The 21,264-nt window shown below is 51.6% G+C and overlaps 1 protein-coding gene and 1 pseudogene across 1 annotated transcript in view; both read right to left on the reverse strand.

Moving 5' to 3' along the window:
- The window catches only part of LGR6 (leucine rich repeat containing G protein-coupled receptor 6), a 126,211-nt gene that overhangs the window by 94,189 nt on the left and 10,758 nt on the right, over positions 1-21,264 (reverse strand). Inside the window, exon 2 of the mRNA XM_032136928.2 lies at positions 1,088-1,159. Coding sequence (XP_031992819.1) covers positions 1,088-1,159 — 72 coding nt within the window. The remainder of the gene's footprint in view (positions 1-1,087; positions 1,160-21,264) is intronic.
- Positions 170-224, reverse strand: LOC116458146 (U7 small nuclear RNA; annotated as a pseudogene).

Below are 21,264 nucleotides of genomic sequence, written 5' to 3' on the forward strand. Positions count from 1 at the left end.
CTGGGGGTCAGAACTCCAACAGGGGCAGGTTGACTGCATCCTTGGGGAGCACTGTCTAGGGTCGAGGTGGGGAGGTCTGTTAGGGGAGTAGTGGGGCCAGGGTAGAGGTGAAATTGTGAATGCTTTCGGGGCCAGGAACTCACAGTTTGCGAAGTTTCTTTGTTTATTATTTTTTATTTAAATTCTAAAAGAGCTAGACAAATTCTAAAAGAGCTGTAACACTCAGTTTGAGAAGTTTAAGCAAAATTTCTAGAGCCCCAAGGATCTATGTGGTGTGAAAATTAGAAAAAACAGGGCTGGGAAGTGTTGGAAATACAGAGCTAGGATGAAAGCAAGGATTGGAACAGAATGACCTGGCTTCACAGAGCAGGCAGTCCAGTCACTCTAACCCAGGGGATGATTTACTTTTGAGTGCCCCTAGCATATAAGGCCAGATTTAAGAATCCCAACCTGAGAGTGACCACTGTGGGCAGGGATTCATCAGGGAGGACTTTGTGGAGGAAATGGGCCTTTACTGTAAGGGAGGGTCTAAGAAGTGGATCCTTTAGGCCATGGGGAACTACAGAAGGCTTTTGAGCTGGTGAGATGCGTCCTGAAGGTGTGCAGAGTAATTTAGAATGCAAGGAAGGCGTCTGTCAGTTAGGAAGCTGGTTCAACCCCCAGATGTGAGGGAACATCTGGGGCAGTAGCAGTGGGACTAGAGAAGTGGGGTGGAGGTGAGAGACATCCCAGAGAAGAACCACCAGGACTTGGGGAGGGGCTGGTGTCTGGACACGGGGGATGACAGCAGGTCAAAGATGACTCCCAAGGAGAAGTGTGACTATTCACATTAGGAGGGAATGCTGCAAAGAGGAGCTGGTTTCAAAGAGGAATGAAAGCTAGATCCTAGACTTCCCATGCCATGTGGCCCAGCATGTCAATTCACACCTGGGGCAGGTGTCAGCTGAAGAACACCCTGCTGTCAAGAACCGTCTTAGCTTCCCAAGTCCCTTTCTCTTCTCTCCACCCCACCTCCTGGGGAGCTCTGGTTCCAGAGATATTAGACAGAGCCCATGCTTGCCTCCCACCCTGCAAAGCATCTACTCACAGCTCCTCCAAGAAGCGCAGGTGGTGGAAGAGGCCAGGCTGAAGCTCTGTGAGGTTGTTCATGCTGAGGTCCCTGGTGGAGAGAAGATGGAAAAAGGAGCTGTGAACTCCCCACTTGGGCCATCTGGCACTGTCCAGGTGCCAGCCCCCCTCGAGGGACCTCCGAGGTTCCCACAGTACCCCCCACCAAGCCATTCTGACTCCAAAGCCAGTCTGACGACAGCCGCTGCATTCTCTCTAAGAGCAAGAACTGAGCTGGAAGTCAGGCCTCCTGGGCCATTTGGTGATTCTCTCTATATGGTCTCCCACTTTCCCCTCTGCCTTTCACCCTTCCTTTGTGAGACTCCCCTGGGACTGGCTGTGATTGGGATTATGAAGGAAACTGGCCTCCCTATAAAGGGAGGAACTAGAGTAAAATTCATAGAATTTCAGAGCAGGAAGGGAGGGATCGCCAAATACAAATAATATCTCACCCACTCTTTTTACCAGTGGGGAAACTGAGGCCCAGAGATCACTGCCATTCCGATCTATGGAGCAGGCTCATTCAGTATTCATGAACTGGTACGACTGTCTCTAGGCTCCCCATGGGGACCATCCTCTGATTCAGTCCCAAAGCTAGTGGCATTTCACTGCCCTTTGAGGTGTCTACCAGGCTCTACCTGTTTGCTTCCCTTAGTCCAGGGGTCCCCAACCCCGGGGCAGCAGAACGGAACCAGGCTTTGGTCTGTTAGGAACCAGGCGGAACATAGAGAGGGAGGTGAGCAGGCTGGTGAGCATTCCCGCCTCAGCTCCACCTCCTGTCAGATCAGCCGAGGCAGCATAAGATTCCCTTAGGAGTGCGAACCCTACTGTGAACTGCGCATGCGAGGGGTCTAGGTTGCATGCTCCTTATGAGACTCTAACTAATGCCCGATGATCTGAGGTGGAACGGTTTCATCCGAAACCATCCCCCACACTCCACCCCCATCCGTGGAAAAAATTGTCTTCCGTGAAACTGGTCCCTGGTGCCAAATAGGTTAGGGACCACTGTCTTAGTCCACCTGGAAGATGTGACACCTTGGCACATCACAGAATTGGCACACCACTAGATTCCCAAGTGATGTAAGGATCCCAGTCCCTCTGCGGATCCACAGCCTCGATCATCTTAAGCCCATATTATCTGACAGACCCTGTGGGTGGTTTCAGTGTCACTGTGTTCTTAGAGGCCCTGCACACAAAATAATCACAATAATTACCCTGGCATTTACTGCAGGTGCACTCTGTGTCAGACACTGGCTAACCTTTATCCAAACAACCTCCCTCCATTCTCACAATAACCCCAAATTAGCTTCCATCATTATCTCCATTTTTTTTTTTTTTTTTTTTTTGAGACAGAGTCTCGCTCTTTCACCCAGGCTGGAGTGCAGTGGCGCGACCTCGGCTCACTGCAAGCTCCGCCTCCTGGGTTCACGCCATTCTCCTGCCTCAGCCTCCCGAGTAGCTGGGACTACAGGCACCTGCCACCGCGCCCGGCTAATTTTTTGTATTTTTAGTAGAGATGGGGTTTCACCATGTTAGCCAGGATGGTCTCGATCTCCTGACCTCGTGATCCGCCCGTCTCGGCCTCCCAAAGTGCTGGGATTACAGGCGTGAGCCACCGCGCCTGGCCCATTATCTCCATTTTACACTCAAGAAAACAAAGAGAAAGGAGCACTGAGCTTTAAAGTCAAAAGGCCCCGAGGTCACATCTCTTCTCTGCAGTTACCTATCAGACCTTGGGCCCTTGACTGCTGGGCCCCTAGTTGACCTCATCTATAAAAATAGGACAGCACCAAGCTGGTAGGGTGCTTGTAAAGATTAAGTGAGCTAATGCTTACAGACTGCCTAATAAATAGTATGGACATGGTACATATTTGCTTTTCTCCTCTTGCCTTTCCCTCGGGGTCCTGTGGGCAGGTGTCCCAGCCGCCCAGGCTGGTGGGAGAGGGGCTGGTGCCTTTTCCACGGGCCTGTGGGGCTGCGACACCTGCCCACAGGACACTGAGGGAAAGATGGAAGGAGGAAAGTAGTAGAGAGGAGTTGGTACCTTCCTCTGTGGGTCCCACCCTGTGTTGGCATCTTTTTCACAGTTTGTGCCTGGGTGAGCAACAGTGTGTGAGACTGCGTGTGTGTGCCTGATACATTTGCGTTCTATCCTACTTCAAACTCCTAATGCCTGATTCTCGTCTCTGCCTGCCCCTTCCCTGAGGGGGTACAGAGGTGGGCTTAGACCAGACCACCACAAGGTGGGCACTGCCCCCAAGCCTTCTTGAGGCTTTCTCCTTTCTCTAGACATGCACTGCCGCCCTCAAACCTCAGTGTCTCCATTTCCCCCCAAGAAATGCGTGTGCTTTCTGTGTGCCCAGAAAGGCAGGCTGGGAACAGCCGAGAGAGCGTGTGCTTGGGAGTCCTGTTCCAATCTATAAAAAGACTGTTTAGTCTCAAATGTTTTATCTTTGATAAAGCCTGGGCTCCAGACTCCATGTCCTCCAAGGAAGGAAGACATTCCGTGCAGGGTAGAACCAAGGAACTGGCATCCTGCACCCAGCGCTGTTTCTCATCTACCATTCCCTCCCTGCTCCCCTGCAGAACACCTCTGGGCTTGCCAGTCTAGAAACGGGATCCACAGAAGCTGTAGCTGGTGTGCTGTGGCCATAGTTTCAGGTGGGAGAGAGGCAGAACCCAGAGAGTTTGTTGATGGATTTTTTTTTTCCCCAGAGTTTCACTGTTGTCACCCAGGCTGGAGTACAGTGGTGTGATCTCGGCTCACTGCAACCTTCGCCTCCAGGGCTCAAGTGATTCTCCTGCCTCAGCCTCCTGAGTAGCTGGGATTATGGGCACCTGCCACCATGCCTGGTTATTTTTGTATTTTTAGTAGAAATGGGGTTCATCATGTTGGCCAGGCTGATCTCGAACTCCTGACCTCAAGTGATCCTCCTGCCTCAGCCTCCCAAAGTGCTGGGATTGCAGGAGAGAGCCACCGCGCCCAGCCTGTTGATGGATTTTAAGCCAGGGTTTGGTCCTCAGGATGTTTTCAGGCCCCACTAGCCTCGGATTGTGGCTGAAATGCGAAGGTGCAGGAGCACACTGGACAGTGTCAGGGGAACGTAGGGCGGCGCCCACAGAAGCCCAAGCTGCAGAAGCTAGGCCAGATCGGACTCCTCCCCCTGGTGTCCCACCCCTGGCTCATTCTCAGCAAGGCAGGAGGCTCGAGGTGCCGAAAAAAAATGATTACCTCTAAATATTTACCCTGTGCATTTCTGGATGTGTCTCGACAGGAACGCAGCGGGAGTTCAAGGAGCACTCGGGGCATGTGACTCAGGCCTCATCACTCAGCTGTCCCTCCAGGGGCCGGGCCGCAGAGGCTCTGATGTCCCTCCACGGCCCCCACCCCACCCACTCCCTCTGCCCCACCACCCTGACTAGCGGCCTCATTGTTCTCCCCTGTGGAGGAGGGGGCCTGAACCCCTCCACCCGCCCCCACATCCTGCCCCAAAACAACACAAAGCCCAGCTGCAGTGCTCAGTAAAGGGGGTCGGGTGGGGCAAGGAGGGTGAATTTCAACTGTTGGGGGGTGGAGGGAGCCCCATTCAGGGCTGGCTCTCTCACAAAAGGAAAAGGGGTAAGGCTGGTGCCAAGGGAAGGGGAAGGAAGAGGAGCATGCAGAGCTGGAAGAGGGAGGTGAAGTGGGGATTTCAAGGCCAAGAGCCACCAAGCCAATGCCACCAGCCCTGGGAATGGCTAAGGGCCCTGGCAAGAGGCACTGGGCCCTGCTGTGGGGAAGCTGTGCCTGCACAATGACAGGGAAGGAACTGACACACAGAAACTCCAAACACAGAGGTTGCTCTGTCATGTTGGTGGTTTCTACTGACATATGACTGTCCTGGGAGGTTGGCTGTGGAGCTGGTTTTTTGTGCAATTCAGAGAGCACATCTCAAACGTTCAGGCCATGCCTGGACCCAGGGGAAATAAGAGGACACCTTGATCCTTGGGTGCTTGAGGTTTGGTTGTGGCTACATTCAGTTGGCTGCATGAACTTGTAGATATGTACAAGAAGTGGGTGTCGTGGGTTGGGATAGCTGGGCTCTTGGATGTACTTGTTTTGAAGGTGCTGGGCATGTGTGTGTCATGTGCGAGGGCACATGTGTTTATCTGTACATATGCATGTACAGCAAGGGGATTGAGATGATGGGTTGTGACTCCATCCTGAAGCCTTCTTCTTGGGAGCCCTTGGGATGCCCAGAGGGTCTATGAGTCCTCTCAACTGGACACAGCCATGATGGGATGGGAATGGGAAATGTCTCAGGGAGAGGCTTGCAGGAGGGGAAGGGAGAGGAGAGAAGAGAGGGGCAGTCATGGGCACGGGAAGTGGAAGTTTCTGGCTGCACATGAGGAAAATGTTCTCAGAGTTTCACCCTGTGAGGCAACCAGACCACCCAAGGAAACTGGGTAAGGCGGTGTCACCATGGAGACAGGGAACAGGTTTGATAAGAGGGAGGATGCCGGGGAATGGAGGGGTCAGAGAGCAGCTGAAAGGGGCTGGGGTCATAGGAGACCCTCCGCCGAGGCAATCTGGCTCATATCCAAGGGCCCGAGGGGATTGGGTCTGTTTGAATTTTTCCTATGGGAAGAAGAAGCAGTGAAAGACAAGCCCCTGGGTCCCCTGGGGTGGACCTGGGGGAACTGTGCCCACCTCCCCTGCTGGAGAAGAGGCTGGAGGGGCAGCAACCCCTTTTCTACTGTCCCACTGTGGACTCAGGTTGCCCATCTCTGCCTCCAGGAAAAGGCCAGTTATTTTATTTATGTATAGATTTAAGGCATATAACTTGATAATCTAATCTCTGTATACATTGTGAGATAATCAGCACAATCAAACTGATTCAGATAGTCATCACCTCACATAGTGTGTGTGTGTGAAGGTGTGTGAGTGTATGTGAGATAATCAGCACAATCAAACTGATTCAGATAGTCATCATCTTACGTAGTGTGTGTGTGTGAAGGTGTGTGAGTGTATCTGTGTGTGTGTGTCTGATAGGAGCACTTAAGATCCGCTTTCAGGAAAAGGCCAGCTACAGTGGCCAGGAGGCGAGCCCCTGGGGTTGGCTATGCCCCACAGTCCCCTCCTTTGTGAGGTGCTCCCAGCACCCCCTGTCCCCATGGTGTTTTGCGTATGATCACTCAACAGTGCTTACTGAGCACTTACCATGCCTGTAGCATGGCACCTGCCGTTGTTATCCCCCCAGCACAACACTCACTAGCTGTGTGACCCTGATCACGTCACTTCCCATCTCTAAGCCTCCATTTTCTCACCTGTGATATTGAAATAATGACACTAGCTACCTCACAGGAATTGTAATGTGGGCTGGGCGTGGTGACTCACGCCTGTAATCCCAGCACTTTGGGAGGCTGAGGCAGGTGGACCACCTGAGGTCAGGAGTTCGAGACCAGTCTGGCCAACATGGTGAAATTCCCGTCTCTACTAAAAATACAAAAGTTAGCCGGGCCTGGTGACGGGCGCCTGTAATCCCGGCTACTTGAGAGGCTGAGGCAGGGAGAATCACTTGAACTCAGGAGGCGGAAGTTGCAGGGAGCCAAGATCACACCACTGCAATCTGGACTGGGCGACAGAGTGAGATTCTGTCTCAAAAAAAGAAAAAAATAGTTGTAGTGTGAAGTATATGAGTAATTAAATATAAAACACAGTGCTGGCCGGGCGCGGTGGCTCATGCCTGTAATCCCAGCACATTGAGAGGCCAAGGTGGGTGGATCACCTGAGGTCAGGAGTTCAAGACCAGCTTGGCTAAAATGGCAAAACCCCATCTCTACTAAAAATACAAAAAAATAGCCAGGCGTGGTGAAGGTCACCTGTAATCCCAGCTACTTGGGAGGCTGAGGCAAGAGAATCACTTGAACCTGGGAGGAGGAAGAGGTTGCAGTGAGTCAAGATCACGCCACTGTACCCCAGCCTGAGCAACAAGAATGAAACTCGGTCTCAAAAAAAAATAAAATAAAATAAAATAAATAAATAAATAAAATCCAGTGCTCAGTAACTATGCCTTATTATTAATATTCTATTCATCTAACTGAATTATAATTATTAGTATAGAATGACACAGATGACTATGTGTTTCTTCAAGGCAAGGACTTAACCTTAGTCATCTGTGTATCCTCCAGTCCTATCAGGGTGCCTGGCAAATGGGGTGCTCAATAAATATCCAAATGAGTGCATTACAGACATAGACAGGTGATGTTCCTGTGGCCGAGCTTTACTCTAGGGAAGTTCTTTCTACTGCCCATTGTCAATGTCTCCCCCAGCTGCTACAATGGCCTAACCCCTATAAAGAAACTACCCCATGCTTAGTTCCAAGCCGGCACCCAACCAATGAAGGCTGTTGCTCACAATGCTCTCTGTCCTCTAGAGAAGTTAAAGTGTGGTCCTCCTCCAAATAATCCCTTGGCTCCTGCAGTGGACCAGCAGCTTTCTCCAGAGCCTTCTCCTCTCAGTCTCTGACTAGGGCTTAACGGGCTGCCCAGACAACCTTCAGCAGCAACCCCTCTGCATGAGGGCCAGGCTGAGCTGGGCACATATCCTGCCATGTCAGGAGACAGCTCATGGTTTGGCAAGGAGCAGGACAGGCCACTGTTGAGAGTCCAAAGGTGGGGTTCTCTCCCACTGAAAAAAGCCAGGAGACAGGCTGGCCGCCACAGAGACCGTTTGGTGCTCAGAGAACACTTGCTAAATTCTTCTGTCAACAAGAGAAGCAGGTGATGGGGTAGAGAGGAAAGAACACAGAATCTGGAATCAGAGGACCTGGTTCCATTAGACGAATGCTAAGTTCCCGGCCAGCCCTGAAGGTCATGAAGTTGTTTTCCCACAGGCTTCTGTGTGCTGAGCTCAATGCTGTGTGAGATGGAGACAAAGCCCAGGGCAAGGTCTGGGCCATCAAGGAGCTGATGGTGTTGCTGGGGAAGGACTTTTTACTCACAAAGGGACGGCAAACCTCCACATATGTACTCCGCTTTGTGGTTTACAAACTGCTCTGCAGCCACCCTCCCAATTAGGTTCTAGACCATGTGTTCAGACTGGAGAGTACAATAGACACTCAGGAGAGAGGGTGAGCAGGGAAGGCTTCCTGGGCAGAATGAGGTGGGGCATGGATGAGACGTGAGCAACCCACAGAACTGAGTTCAGACAGGAAAGCACCAGAGAGCAGCTCATGTGACTTGTGGGGGCTCCGTCGGCATTGTGGATGGGCAGTTCTTCACTGGGCGGGACTGTCCCACTTGCTGCAGAGTTTTTTGCTTCCCTGGCCTTGCTCATAAGTGTTTGGAGCATCTCCCTATTATTGTGACCATCAAAAACACCCCATGAGCCTGGAAAACATTGCAAGACCTCATCCCTACACAAAATTAAAAACTAGCCGGACCCGGTGGCACACACCTGGGGTCCCAGCTACTTGGAAGGCTGAGGCAGGAGAATCCCCTGAGCTTGGGAGTTTGAAGCTGCAGTGAGCTAGGGTAGTACCACTGCACTCCAGGCTGGACAACAGACTGAGACTTTCTCTCTTAAAAGAAAATTTTAAATGAAGAAAAACACCCTATGCATTTCCAAACACCCCCTGAATAGCAGGCACTTTCCTCTACCTACACTCCTTCAATTTGCTAGTGCAGGAACAGACTCAGAGGAACAGAGTTACCTAAGGACACACGGCAAGTTCATGGCAGAGTGGGTGTTACAAGTAGGTCTCGAAAACCCTGGGGGATGCTCTTTCCACCCCACCAGATTGATCTTAGTTTCTAGCACAGCCTCCCCACTTTAGATGGCACCTTCTTATCAGAGACGACTTGAATACTAGCTATCATCTTTGAGATTCCAAACACACAAGATGACACAAAGTTCTCTCAGATTTTTTGCAATTTTCACAAACATCCAAACAAGGGAGTGTACTTCCATCAGGAAAAAGTGTGTCTATCTTCACACACACATAAGAGCACAACCTGTTCTCTCTGGCTTTGCACAGAGTCCTGCGTGAGAACAATGCTGTATTTTTAAATAAAAGGGCTATTGCTTTATTTTGCCCTTTCTTGGCTCCCTTGTTGGTAAAAGGAATGTCTCCCAGACTGCCTGGAGTGGCAGGAGGGCTTGTGATGGAGAGGACAGGATGTGGGGGAAGATAGTAAAAGAGAAGCTGGAGGGGTGCCTGGAGTGCGGGGTTATTTGTGAGGGGAGAGAGAGTCCCTGGCGGTTGCTAAGCAAAGGCAAATCTTGTGCAGGTCAGACTGAGCCAGGGAGATGCTGGGCACCCACAGTGTTGCCAGAAGGTGACCCAATTCATTCAGGTGGGGCTGGGAGGGATAAAGGCAGGGGAAGACATTCCTAAAAGTCAGGTGAGAGAAACAAAAAGGTGGGGTTTTTTGTTTGTTTTGTTTTGTTTTGTTTGCCCTGAGTTAAAAGACCACGGAAGTCAGAAGTCAGAGACTGTCCACTGCATCGTGGTGTTTCATCGATGTGGTGTGGGGCTCCTAAAACCCTGACGGCAGAGAAAGAAGGTCAGGGAGGGACGAGACCCAGAAGAGGTTCCTCTCTCTCAAAAATGCTAGATTTGGGAATTCATGGTTTGGCACCACCATAGGAGCCAACTTTAGGTTCAATCGTATTGCTCTGACCTATTCTTAATGAAAGGGGTTCATCTGACAGCAACAGCATGCCAAGGGTGTGTGCCCCTGGGCAGAGCGAGGAGATGGAGACAGTTCTGGGGCCGGTCCCCACCCACAGCACTGCAGGGGAATCCTCTTGGGAAGGACTTAGGCCCATCCCAGGCTGAGGGGACATCTCTGGCTCTCCCTGGCACAGCTGCGAAGCTGGAGTGGCCCACACAAGTTCCTGAATCCCAGTCAGAAGTGTTACAGCAGGTCAGGTGCAAAAGGCCACTCCTGCCCCCATGCAATTAGTTGTGGCTCTCAGAGAGCCTGGGGAGGTGTTCCCCTGCCCATGCCCAGAGCCAGGAGAAGCTTCTCGAGAGCAAAGCATGGCACAAGGATTGCATAATGTGTGTGTGTGCTTCTCCTTCAATGGCTCCTTCCTCCTTGCCAAGCCATGCCACCCACAGGCAGAGAAGTTAAAGGGACCCAGGCCTCCCAGGCCCAGCCGGGGCCACAGTGTGACCTGAGAACAGCCCAGGAGCATGACAGAGCAGAGCCTCTGGAGAGCAATGAAAATATGGGGGACTGCTTCTGGGCCCCCTCTGCTCTCTTCTGCCTCTCTGAGAGACAATGCAAGACCTATACTGTCCAGTGCAGTGGCCACTAGCCACTTGTGACTATATTTAAATTCATTAAAATTAAATTTAAAATGCAGTTCCTTAGCTGCACTAGCCACATTTCAAGGCTCAATAGCCACATAAAGCTAGTGGCTCCTGTATTGGACAGCACAGTTCTAGAACACATCCATCATCGCAGGGCATTCTATTGGGCAGCAATGGTACAGCCTCTGTTGTCAGACTGACTTGTGTTTGATTTCCAGCTCTGCCACTTACTGGCTTCTGTGATTTTGGACAATTACTTCACCTCTCTCTGTCTTAATTTCCTCCCTGGTAAAGTGCTTGGGCAGTGCCTAGCACATGGTAAGTAACCAACAAATGTTACCTTTGAGCATCACCACCTGACTCAACCATTTACTGAAGCCCAGTTCAAGTACCTCCTCCTGCAAGAAGCCTCCAACCTTCAACCGTTCATTTAGTCATGCAGCCATTTGTCTATTCAACATTTATTGAGCACTTAGTATACATCAGGCACTATGCTAGGCGACGAAGCGGCAAAGTCCAATCGCAGATGGTCCCTGTCCTCAAAGAGCCAAGTTAGGTGGGGACAATGACAACAGAGTGGACAATTACAAGCCTGAGTGACAAGTGCTGGGACTGGGACTTAAGTGTCACAGGGCTTCCTCAGACTAATCCCTTTGGCCTTTTGACTCTGATCTCTGCGGGTTCAGTCACAAAGTGAGGCCATACGATCCTGTCCTCGATTAAAACTGTCATCTCCTAATCTCAGATTGCTCATTCATGCGGCTGGTCTCCCCAGACAGGCCGGGAGCTCCTCCACGGCTCCCAGTTGTCTGTCCTTGCCACATACACACACAGCTTCAAGGCTCATTTTCTACAGCTTCCGAGGGGTGGGCACCCCACCTGCGGGTCCTGGACAAGGGATTGAAGAGGGACGGAAGACAGATTCTGAGGCAGGAGGGAAATGGAATGAATCCAGCACATGAAAACGGCAGTGGCTGTGGATTAGAGGACTTGCCCACTCAATCCTGCTAAGCCTGGTCTCCCCTGACTCACCAGCGTCTCTCATTCTGATCTCCAGCTCCGTCTAGGAGGGCACTGTTTCTGTGTGTGGAGGTATGTGGGCGTGAATTCCGTTTACCCTATCAGACTGGAAGCCCCTTAGAAAGAAGGACTGAGACATCCCATTAGATCAGACATCTCCATGGGTAAAAACTGCACTTCCCTCCTCGGATGGAAATCCCTGAGCTCCCAGCCAGGGCCCCCAGGAGAGGAACTGGGTGGAGCTGGTGCAGGTGGGAAGAACTAGGGCTGCACAAGGACTGGGAAGGTGAAGTCAGACCACATCTCTGAGCCTTGTTTGTTTAGCTGACGCTCCTTGTCCTGCTGCTTTATTTCATGGATAAACAGGCAGGGTGTGTCTGGGGGTGGAAAACTGGAGAAAGCCCTCTCTATTCAGAGTCCCACCCTCACCACCCCCACCACCCCCACCACCCTCACTAACCCCATCCCTGATGGGAGCTTTTCTTTTACATCAGAGCACCCTCCTTCCCAACCCAGCAACTCAACTCACCAACACACACACACACACACACACACACACACCCAGGTGCACCCAAACACCATCTACCCCTACCCTAGCCAGAGGGTTTTCTAAATTGGACGGGATCCCAGACTCAATTTGAATCTAGGGGAAAAGAGCAGAAGATAAAGTTCAGAGCATATAATAAAAAGAGCTACGTTTGCTGGATCACACACTGTGCTAAAGACTTCACTGACCCATTTTACAGATGAGGTTCAGCAAAATTAAGGGGTCTCGCCACCTTTCCGCCTCTCCAGAGACCCCCACTCCACGTCTTTGCAGTTTATAGAGCTCTTGAACATCCTTGGTTTCATTTAATTTGATCCTTTTTAATAGGTCAGGGAACGAAGCATTATTTATTCCCATTTCAAATGAAGAAACGGAGATTCGGAAATATCAAGTTACTTCCCACTGTGTCACAAAGAATTGACAGCGCGAACCCACGCCAGGTGGTTCAGTGGAGCCCCTAGCTGCACGCACGTACCCGGGAGCTAAGCGGCGGCCCCGGGAGCGGGGACCAGCCTCGCGCGCGCGCCCCTGCCCACCCCAGCCCGCCTGGCAGTGCCCCTGCCCGCCCCTGCCCGCGCCGCCCGCCCCATGGCTGAAAGGGTCCGGAAGTGGGGAGGCGGCCTCGGCTCCCGGAACAATGGAGGGGGATTAGCGCCCCACCCGTCGCGTCGGCTTCTGGGTCCTGCGCCCCAGGGCTGCGGAAGACCTGTGGAACTTTCCGGAGCTCGGCACCCCTCCCCCAAGCCCACCTGGGCGCACCGCGCCCTGCACTCCCAGCCCGGGGGAGGTTCTGTCCCGCCCGCGCTGACCGGCCCTCTTCCCTCCGAGCGCATTCCGGCCCCTGGGGCCTCGAGTGCCAGTTCTGCGGTCCAGTGCCCGCCACCCTCCGCGCTGATCCTCTCTCCTTCTGCCGCTTCTCTCGTATGCCCTTCCCTCTGGATAGCGTCCCACCCATCTACCCTCTTCCCTAACTCCCGAACTATTTGGTTCATCAAAGCTATAGAAAGACTAGATACAAGATCTGGATCTAAAATACCTGCCCAGCAAGAAGTTCTTCCTGATACCTAGCCTCACTCCTTCATGCTGCAGTTGGACTGAATAGAGTTCTCTGCCTGCCCTTATAATGTAATCCTCAGTGGCTCTGGGGTCAGACTGCCAGAGTTCGTATCTTGGCCCTAACACTTAGCAGTTGTTTGATATTGGACTAGTTCCTTTCCTCTCTGTGCCTCAGTTTCTGCATCTATAAAATAGTATCTAATATTCCTCGTAAGATAATGTTGTGAGATTTAAATGGGAGAACCCATGGGTGTAGCATGAATGTGAGTGGACATCCATCTCCTCACCTGCATGTAACCAACAGAGCCTCTCCTGGTGGAGAAGCAGGGCTATAAAGTTAGGAAAGATGGGCTGGGGAGGCTGTGGGTAGAGGAGGGCGTTCTGGGTCAGCCCTGCCCTTAGGAGGCAGCAGCTGCCACTTCTCTCTGGTGCCTCCAAGTGAGTGCCACCTGCCTCGCCCCTGATCTTCTCATACTTTGATCTTCTGATCTCTGGCAGGGTCTCCCAGCCAAAGGCATTCCTGTCTCCCTTGCCTTCTCCAAGGAAAGGCAAAGGGCTGGGCTCCCTCCCTTTGCCCCAAGCTCCTTCCTCCCTCCCCTGTGTTGTGTGTGTAACTAAGACTACCAGTCAGGCCCTGGGACGAAGTAACAGCCAGGACCCCTAAGGTGGCAGTGTCTAGGGGGAGGAGAGGACATGGGGAAGTGTTGGACATCGGGGCTGTTACGGGGCATGATGCCCTGGGCTGGACCAGACACTGTTGGAAAGGTGCCTTCAGCCCAAGTTCCTTATTGCCAAAGCCGGTTTATGCAGAGCCCTGGATGAGCACTGGAGAAAGTGTGTGTGCCCCTTTGAACAGTGTGTGTTCCCTGCCCTCAGGGAACTTCGGTCTGAGGAGATATTCAGAACCACAGATACTGCTGGACAGAGCCTTATACATTAGTGCTGGAGGAATCTCAAGTACCTGTGGGTCAGGGAGGGCTTCCTGGAGGAAGCTTGGCCTGAGCTGGCCAAGAGAGACATGATTTGCCATCAGAAAGTGGCCTGCCTCAGAGCTGTGCAAAGAGGGGAAATGAGCTGGGGGTGTTAGCATGGGAGTGAGAGAAAGTGTGGTGGATGAATGGTGGCCTGCCTAAAGGTGCGTCTACCTCCTAATCCCTGGAACCTGTGAATATGATCTTACTTGAAAAAATGGCCTTTGCAGATGTAGCTAAGTAAGAGATCTTGAGATGAGGAGATCCTCCTGGATTATCTGAGTGGGCTCTAAATCCAATGTCAATTGCCCTTGTGTAGACACGCAGAGCTCACACATAGAGAAGAAGGTGAGGTGAAGACAGAAGCAGAGATTGGAGTGATGTGGTAACCACGAGAAGCTGGAAGAGTCACGCAGTGGGTTCTCCCCTAGAGCCATTGACAGGAATGTGGCCCTGCTCACATCTTGATATTGGGTTTCTGGCGTCCAGAACTGTGAAAGAATAAACTTCTGTTGTTTTAGGCCACCCAGTTTGCGGTACTTTGTCACGGCAGCCACTGGAATCTAACCCAGGTAAGTGGGGAGCAATCAGCAGAGCCTCGGTGTGCTGCTGGTCCTGAAGCCCCTCTTCCCACTGTGGCTTCCTCCTGCCCCTCCCTCTGCTCGCCCTCCATCACTGGCCCAAGCCAGTGACCCATCCCGCACTTCTCCACCTAGGAAAGTCATTCTCACCCCCTTGAGACTCCCTTGGATCTACTCTGATTCCGCAATTCCATTCCCGGGGACTTAACCAACAGAAACATCCATATGCTCACTAGACAACCGTACAAAACTGCTCATAGCAGTGCTAGCCACGATACTCCCAACTGGAACATGTCCAGTTGCCCATCAATAGTGGAATGGGTAAACTGGGTTGTATTCACCCATAGTGAGTACCATGACACAATGAGGATGAACGAACTATGACCACTAGCAGCAACATGGGTGAATCCTCAAACATGGTGAGGAAAAGAAGCCAGATGCAAAATAATGCCCCATTTATGATAAGGTTCAAAACACAGGCACAGCCTACCTATGTTGTTAGAAATCATGATCGTTGCTATCTTTGTGGGGGTGGGTAGTGACCAGCAGAGGGCATGGGGGTGGAGGGCTTCTGATGATGTTCTCTTTCTTGGTCCAGGTGCTGGTTACACAAGTGTATTTGCTTACGAAAATGTACCAAGCTATACACTTATGATATGTACGCTTTTCTATTATGTATATTATATTTAGTTTAAAAAAACAAACTCTGGGCCAGGCGCAGTGGCTCACGCCTGTAATCCCAGCACTTTGGGAGGCCAAGGCAGGCGGATCACTGGAGGCCAGGAGTTTGAGACCAGCCTGGCCAACATGGTGAAACCCCATCTCTACAAAAATACAAAAATTAGCCGGGTCTGGTGGCACATGCCTGTAATCCCAGCTACCTGGGAGACTGAGTCAGGAGAATTGCTTGAACCTGGGAGGCTGGGAGGCAGAGGTTGCAATGAACCAAGATCACACCACCGCACTCCAGCCTGGGTAACAGAGTGAGACTCTGTCTCAAAAAAACAAACTCTGAAAGTCTTCGTGAACCTCAGGCTTTCTGAGGGCTCCCCTCTAGGTTCCCATGGCATCCTGTGAATAATTCTCAGCTTTTATGTCATTAAATGAAATTGGATGTTTATTTCTGTATATTGTTTCATCGTACTCATCTGTGTATCCCCAGCACTTTCCCCAGGCTCTGGCACATAGTAGATGCTCAATAAACACTTGAGATTTGCTGGCATGGCCATGGGCTTTGGTGTTTCCAGACTTCTCTCCCAGGGTTAACTGGCCATTGGTCCCAGCTCCTTGGATCTTCACAGGATTCCACAATGAGACACATTCCTTCCCGCTGCTGCCCCATCCTACCCACCTTCTAAGTGCCCCCACAACCAGCCTATGCTTGTCTCCTGCCTCATGCTTAATGCACAGGATGGCAATTTTCTGACCCAATCGTAATCTCTCTCAATGCAAAATTCAAGTCTTACTTCTCTTGGATCTTCGGAGCCTGGGCAAGTGTCAGGCACACTGTGGAGATTCAAGAACCCACGCCTCAAGTTGCTAGAGTCCTCTACCCAAGCCTGGGGCAGGCACATACCTTTGTTCGTCCTAGCTTGTTTGGAATTGGATGGAAATTTTCAAAAGAAGTTTTCTTTTAAAAAAAATCAAGAGAATGAATAGGAAAGGCAAAAGCTTCTAAGTGGAAGGGTTTATAGAACAGATGTCTCACTCTAATGAAACCCAAGCCTGGCCATGAGCTGGCTGGCTGGCAGCTTAAGAGGCTCCCCAGTGCGGCTCCATCCTCACCGCAGCTGTCTGGGTTGGAAGCCACACCTCGGGCTCCTGCCTGTGGTGGAGCCAGGTTAGTGCTACTACCAGGTCTGAAGAGGGCTGCCCTCCCTCCCTCTCTCTCAGATAAGTCCATCTGCTCCAGCCTAGGGTTTTTGTTTTTGTTTTTCTGCTCTGTACCTCCCTGCCTCTGGCCAGTCATTTGTTCATTCATTCATTCATCTCTTTACTCATTCCGCCAATATTTTTGAGTGCCCATGTGCAGAGGGCTTGGGCCAGCACTGAGGATACCAGGAGAGCAATGGTGGCCAGGGTCCTGCTTTCTTGGGGGTCCCAGCCTGGTTTGAGAAACAGACAAGTAACCAGGAATCAGAACCCAAGGGAACAAGCCTTGGGGAAGGGTAGGGCAGGCACACAGAGGGGAGGCCTCCCCCAGAGTTGAGGGATTAGGGAAGGTTTCCCAGAGGAAGAGACATCTCAGCCAGCCCCTTACATCCTAAATGAAACTGATGCTTCCTTGCCTCTTCCAGATACCCCACCAGAGCTGCAGGCTTCTGGTCTGAACCCATTTCTTCACCACATCCTTGCAGTAAATCAACCGTGATGTCCATAGGGCTGTTCCTTATAGACCTGGATATAAACCAATGGTGCATCACCTAAGTACAAACTAGGTAAAAGCAGTTCTGTAGGAGATGGAGTAGAAAGTGGCTGTCCAGCAGCTCCATTGATGATCTGACTTATTCCATGAATAAGCTTGAGGCAGTGCTTGGCAAACCCTAAAATGCAGATTCTGGCTCAGTAGGTCAGGGTTGAGGCCTGAGCTTCTGCATTCCTCACATGCTCCCACATGATGCCGATGCTATGCTGCTGGGCTGTGAACCATACTTTGTGTGAAAGGCTTTAGGATATCCAAGGGAATCCATAGAATAAATCTCCTTTAAACAATCTTTTATAAATATGTTTTAAATCACTTTTTTTAACTAAGCATTGACCAGGCTGACTCATAGAAATATGCCACTGTGGCCTGGTCTAGACAAAGGTGTCTGGCCAAGGGGCCAACCAGAGGACAAAATCTGCTCCTGCCCCACTCATCAACTCTGCCCGCTTCCCACATGGTAGGGCCACTGGGGCAAGGGGCACCCTTTTCTATTTCTCACAAAGATGTTGCCTGGACTAGCTGCAGCCCAGAACACTGTGGGGCAGGCAGGCTGAGTGGATGTGTGGATTTCTGAGGAGGAGCAGGCAGAGGCCTCTGACCTCCTCAGCAGCAGGCAGCCCCTCCAGGATCCCTGGGGACGGCAGATGTGGCGTCTCCAAGGTTGCCTTTTTAGGCCAGGATCACTTCCTCATGGAGAAAGTGAAATGAAACCCAGGTCACCCCACCATTGCTTACGGGGCTACAAAGAAGGGGTTAGATTTGGGCTCTCTCCCCTCTGGCCAAAACAGGAGGGAAACTCGGGGACACTATAGTAGGAAGAGGAGGGACTCTAGGAAGAACTTCCCAGTGATCACATTCCCAGGGGGTCAAACACTAAGCAAATGGTGGGGTGTAATGACTTGATCTGCCCATCTGGAGGTCCCTGCCCAGGTTAGGGGTAAGGGGCTGGAGTAAGGTGTCAGAAGGGCTCCCCAGGCCAACTTTCTGAGCTTCCAAGCCTTCCCCTTTTACTACACTCTCTACCCCTATGGCTCTAGGGCCATTTGCTCATTGGCACTGGGCATGCTAGGGTTCCAGGGGTTAGACCAGGTATTTCCTGACCCCAAACCCCACCCCCAGCAGGTGCCCTGGGCCCCGCAACATGGTGCCTTTGCGCCCCCATGCCAGTCTAGACAGTGAAGCTAATGCTTTCTGGCAGGTGGAGGCAGGGCAGGCAGAGGGGGAGGTGGCACCCTGGGCTTCTGCATTCAGAGTAGGGGAGTGGGCAACGAGGCGAGGGCTGGTGTGGCGTCGGCTGGCGGGGGGGTGGGCATTCCTCTTTCCACTGGCTGCACATAGTTAATGGGGGGCCTTGTTCTGGCTAGGCACACAGCCCTTGAGGTGCTGATGATGGCCATGTCCTGTCCCGGCCCCTGGGATCTCAAGTCTCACGGAGTGAACACTGCAAATCTCAGGGGACCCTGGCACTTCCCTCACATCACAGTCTCCTCATCATTGGCTCTCTCATGCCCCTTCTCTCTCTCTCTCTCTCCTCCTTCTCCTCTCTCTCTCCCCTATCTGTATCTTTACTTATACACCATCATTTGTCTCTATAATATCCTGGGCTCAGGAACTCTCACCCCATAGGAAACAGACCCAAAGGCATCAGAGGACTTGTCCAAAGGCACTCAGCATGTTGGCGGCAAAGACAGGGTCCTAGCCCGGGGTCTCCGGATCCCACTTCCACCAGAGAAGAAACCTAAAGTTCCAGTTGCTGGAGTCAGGAGGGTTGCGACAAAATTGGAGGAGGGAAACTTTGGAAGCACCTCCTTCCTCCAGAGGACTCATGCAGCTCCTCACTCCACAGGACAGAGAAAAACTGCAGCAGGAGGGTGGGAGACTGGAGGGAGGGGCTGAGCCAGCAGGGCTCTGCAGGTCAGTGGTAGGATTTCCCAAGTCCAGGCGCTCACTCGGGGTGTTACTAAGAATTTATCTCCGCAGCTGGACCAGGGACTCTGTTTTTTGCAGTGAAAGTTAGTGTCAGCGCCTAGCACAGCTGTGCCTACTACTAAGTGTATACTTAATACATATTCATAGGTTGAATAAATGAAAAATAATAGCTAACATCCATTGAACAGTTACTGTGTGCCAGACGCCATTCTAGGAACTTTGCATATATTAACTCATTTAACAAGGCATCATTGTCATCCCTCTATTACAGGTGAGGAAACTAAGGCACAAAGAGGGTAAATCTTTCCCCAAGGATTGGTAAAAGGCAGAGCCAGAATCTGAACTCAGGTGGAGTGGCTCTGGGGTTTGTGCACTTACCCACTCTGCTAGATTTATAAGAAACTGGGAAGGAGGCCAACACACACAGGATCTGACATCTGTGGGATGGGCCCTCTGCCCTCCCTTTCAAGCAGAATCCCTGCCTGCCAGAGCCTGACAACTGCCTCATTCCCAGAAACACTGAGACTCTGGTGTGCCCCCTGTGCCCACTGTAGCACAATGTACCCCATAGTCCCTGGCCCCTGCACATGCCACGCTCGGGCCAAGAAGCACCTCCAACCCAAAGATGCTCAGTCTCCCCTCTAGTCCTGGGGCCACCTCCTGCCCGTCTGGACAAAGGCTGCCTCATCTCTCCTGTGGCATCCCTGAGAAGGAGACCCCTTCCTCTCATCCCCTCCTGCCCTAGCCCCTAGGTTAAGGGGAGAAAGGGCTACATAATTTGCAGGACCGGCCGGGCACAGTGGCTCACACCTGTAATCCCAGCACTTTGGGAGGCCAAGGCGGGTGGATCACCTGAGGTCAGGAGTTTGAGACCAGCCTGGCCAACATGGCGAAAACCCGTCTCTACTAAAAATACAAAAATTAGCCAGGCATGGTGGCAGGAGCCTATAATCCCAGCTACTTGAGAGGCTGAGGCAGAAGAATCGCTTGAACCTGAGAGGTGGAGGTTGCAGTGAGCCAAGATAGCGCCATTGCACTCCAGCCTGGGTGACAGAGCGAGACTCTGTCTCAATAAATAAATAAATAAATAAATAAATAAAATAATTTGCAGCACCCAGTGCAAAATAAAAATGTGGGGCTCCTTGTAATAAAATTATTAAAAATTTACACAGGAGGCCGGGCGTGGTGGCTCACGCTTGTAATCCCAGCACTTTGGGAGGCTGAGGCAGGCGGATCACGAGGTCAGGAGATCGAGACCACGGTGAAACCCCGTCTCTACTAAAAAAAAAAAATACAAAAAATTAGCCGGGCGTGGTGGTACTCGGAGAGGCTGAGGCAGGAGAATGGCATGAACCCGGGAGGCGGAGCTTGCAGTGAGCCAAGATTGCGCCACTGCACTCCAGCCTGGGCGACAGAGCGAGACTCCGCCTAAAAAAAAAAAAAAAAAAAAAAAATTTACACAGGTCTCTCGCCTGTAATCCCAGCAAGTTCAAGACCAGCCTGGGCAATATAGTGAGACCCCACTATAAGTTTTAAGTTTTTTAATTAAAAAAAAACTTTAAAATTAGCTGTTTGTGGTGGTGTGCACCTGTGGTCTCGGCTACTCAGGAAGCTGAGGTGGGAGGATCACTTGAGCCCAGGGAGTTGAGGCTGCAGTGAGCGGAGATCATACCATTGCACTCCAGCCAGGGTGACAGTGCAAGATCCTGTCTCAAAAAAATAAAATAAAATAACACACACACACACAACCAAAAAAATAACATGGCAACAGCAGAGCAATGGCCCAAGCACGGGGCCCTGTGTGACTGCATGGGTGGCATGTCTGTGAAGGGATCCTGGCCACCCAGTCACACACCCTGAAGCAGGTAACTGCGCTAGGGGGCCAGGTCCAGGGTGGCCTGAGAGGTGATCTGGTTCCCGGCTCTAACTCCTTTGGGTCCTGAGCGCTCATCTGCCCCAGGTAAGTGAGGGTGGGAGCCCAGGTCCTGTCCCAATTCTCATTCTCTCTTGCTTTTGTCCTAGACAATGGTTCCCTTCCTTTCTCATCTCCCAGTCTCCTAATCTGCTCTGTCCACCACAAAGGCAGCAGATTAGTTTACAGCCCCTAACTGCCTCAACTCTCACAATTCCTGGACACTTGATCCAGCGTCCTCCATCCTCAAACACTCCCAACCCTGGGTCGCCCCAGATCTGGAGCTGAGAGGGAGAAAAAATGAAATGCATACGCTGGAACTGTTTACAGCCCTGTCCTGAGCGCCCCCTGCAGGCGGAGACCCATACTAGGTGTGTGTGTGTTTGTGTGTATGTGTGTGTGTGTGTGTGTGTG

Source organism: Hylobates moloch, unplaced genomic scaffold (assembly GCF_009828535.3).
Source record: "Hylobates moloch isolate HMO894 unplaced genomic scaffold, HMol_V3 SCAFFOLD_18, whole genome shotgun sequence".
Taxonomy (NCBI): domain Eukaryota; kingdom Metazoa; phylum Chordata; class Mammalia; order Primates; family Hylobatidae; genus Hylobates; species Hylobates moloch.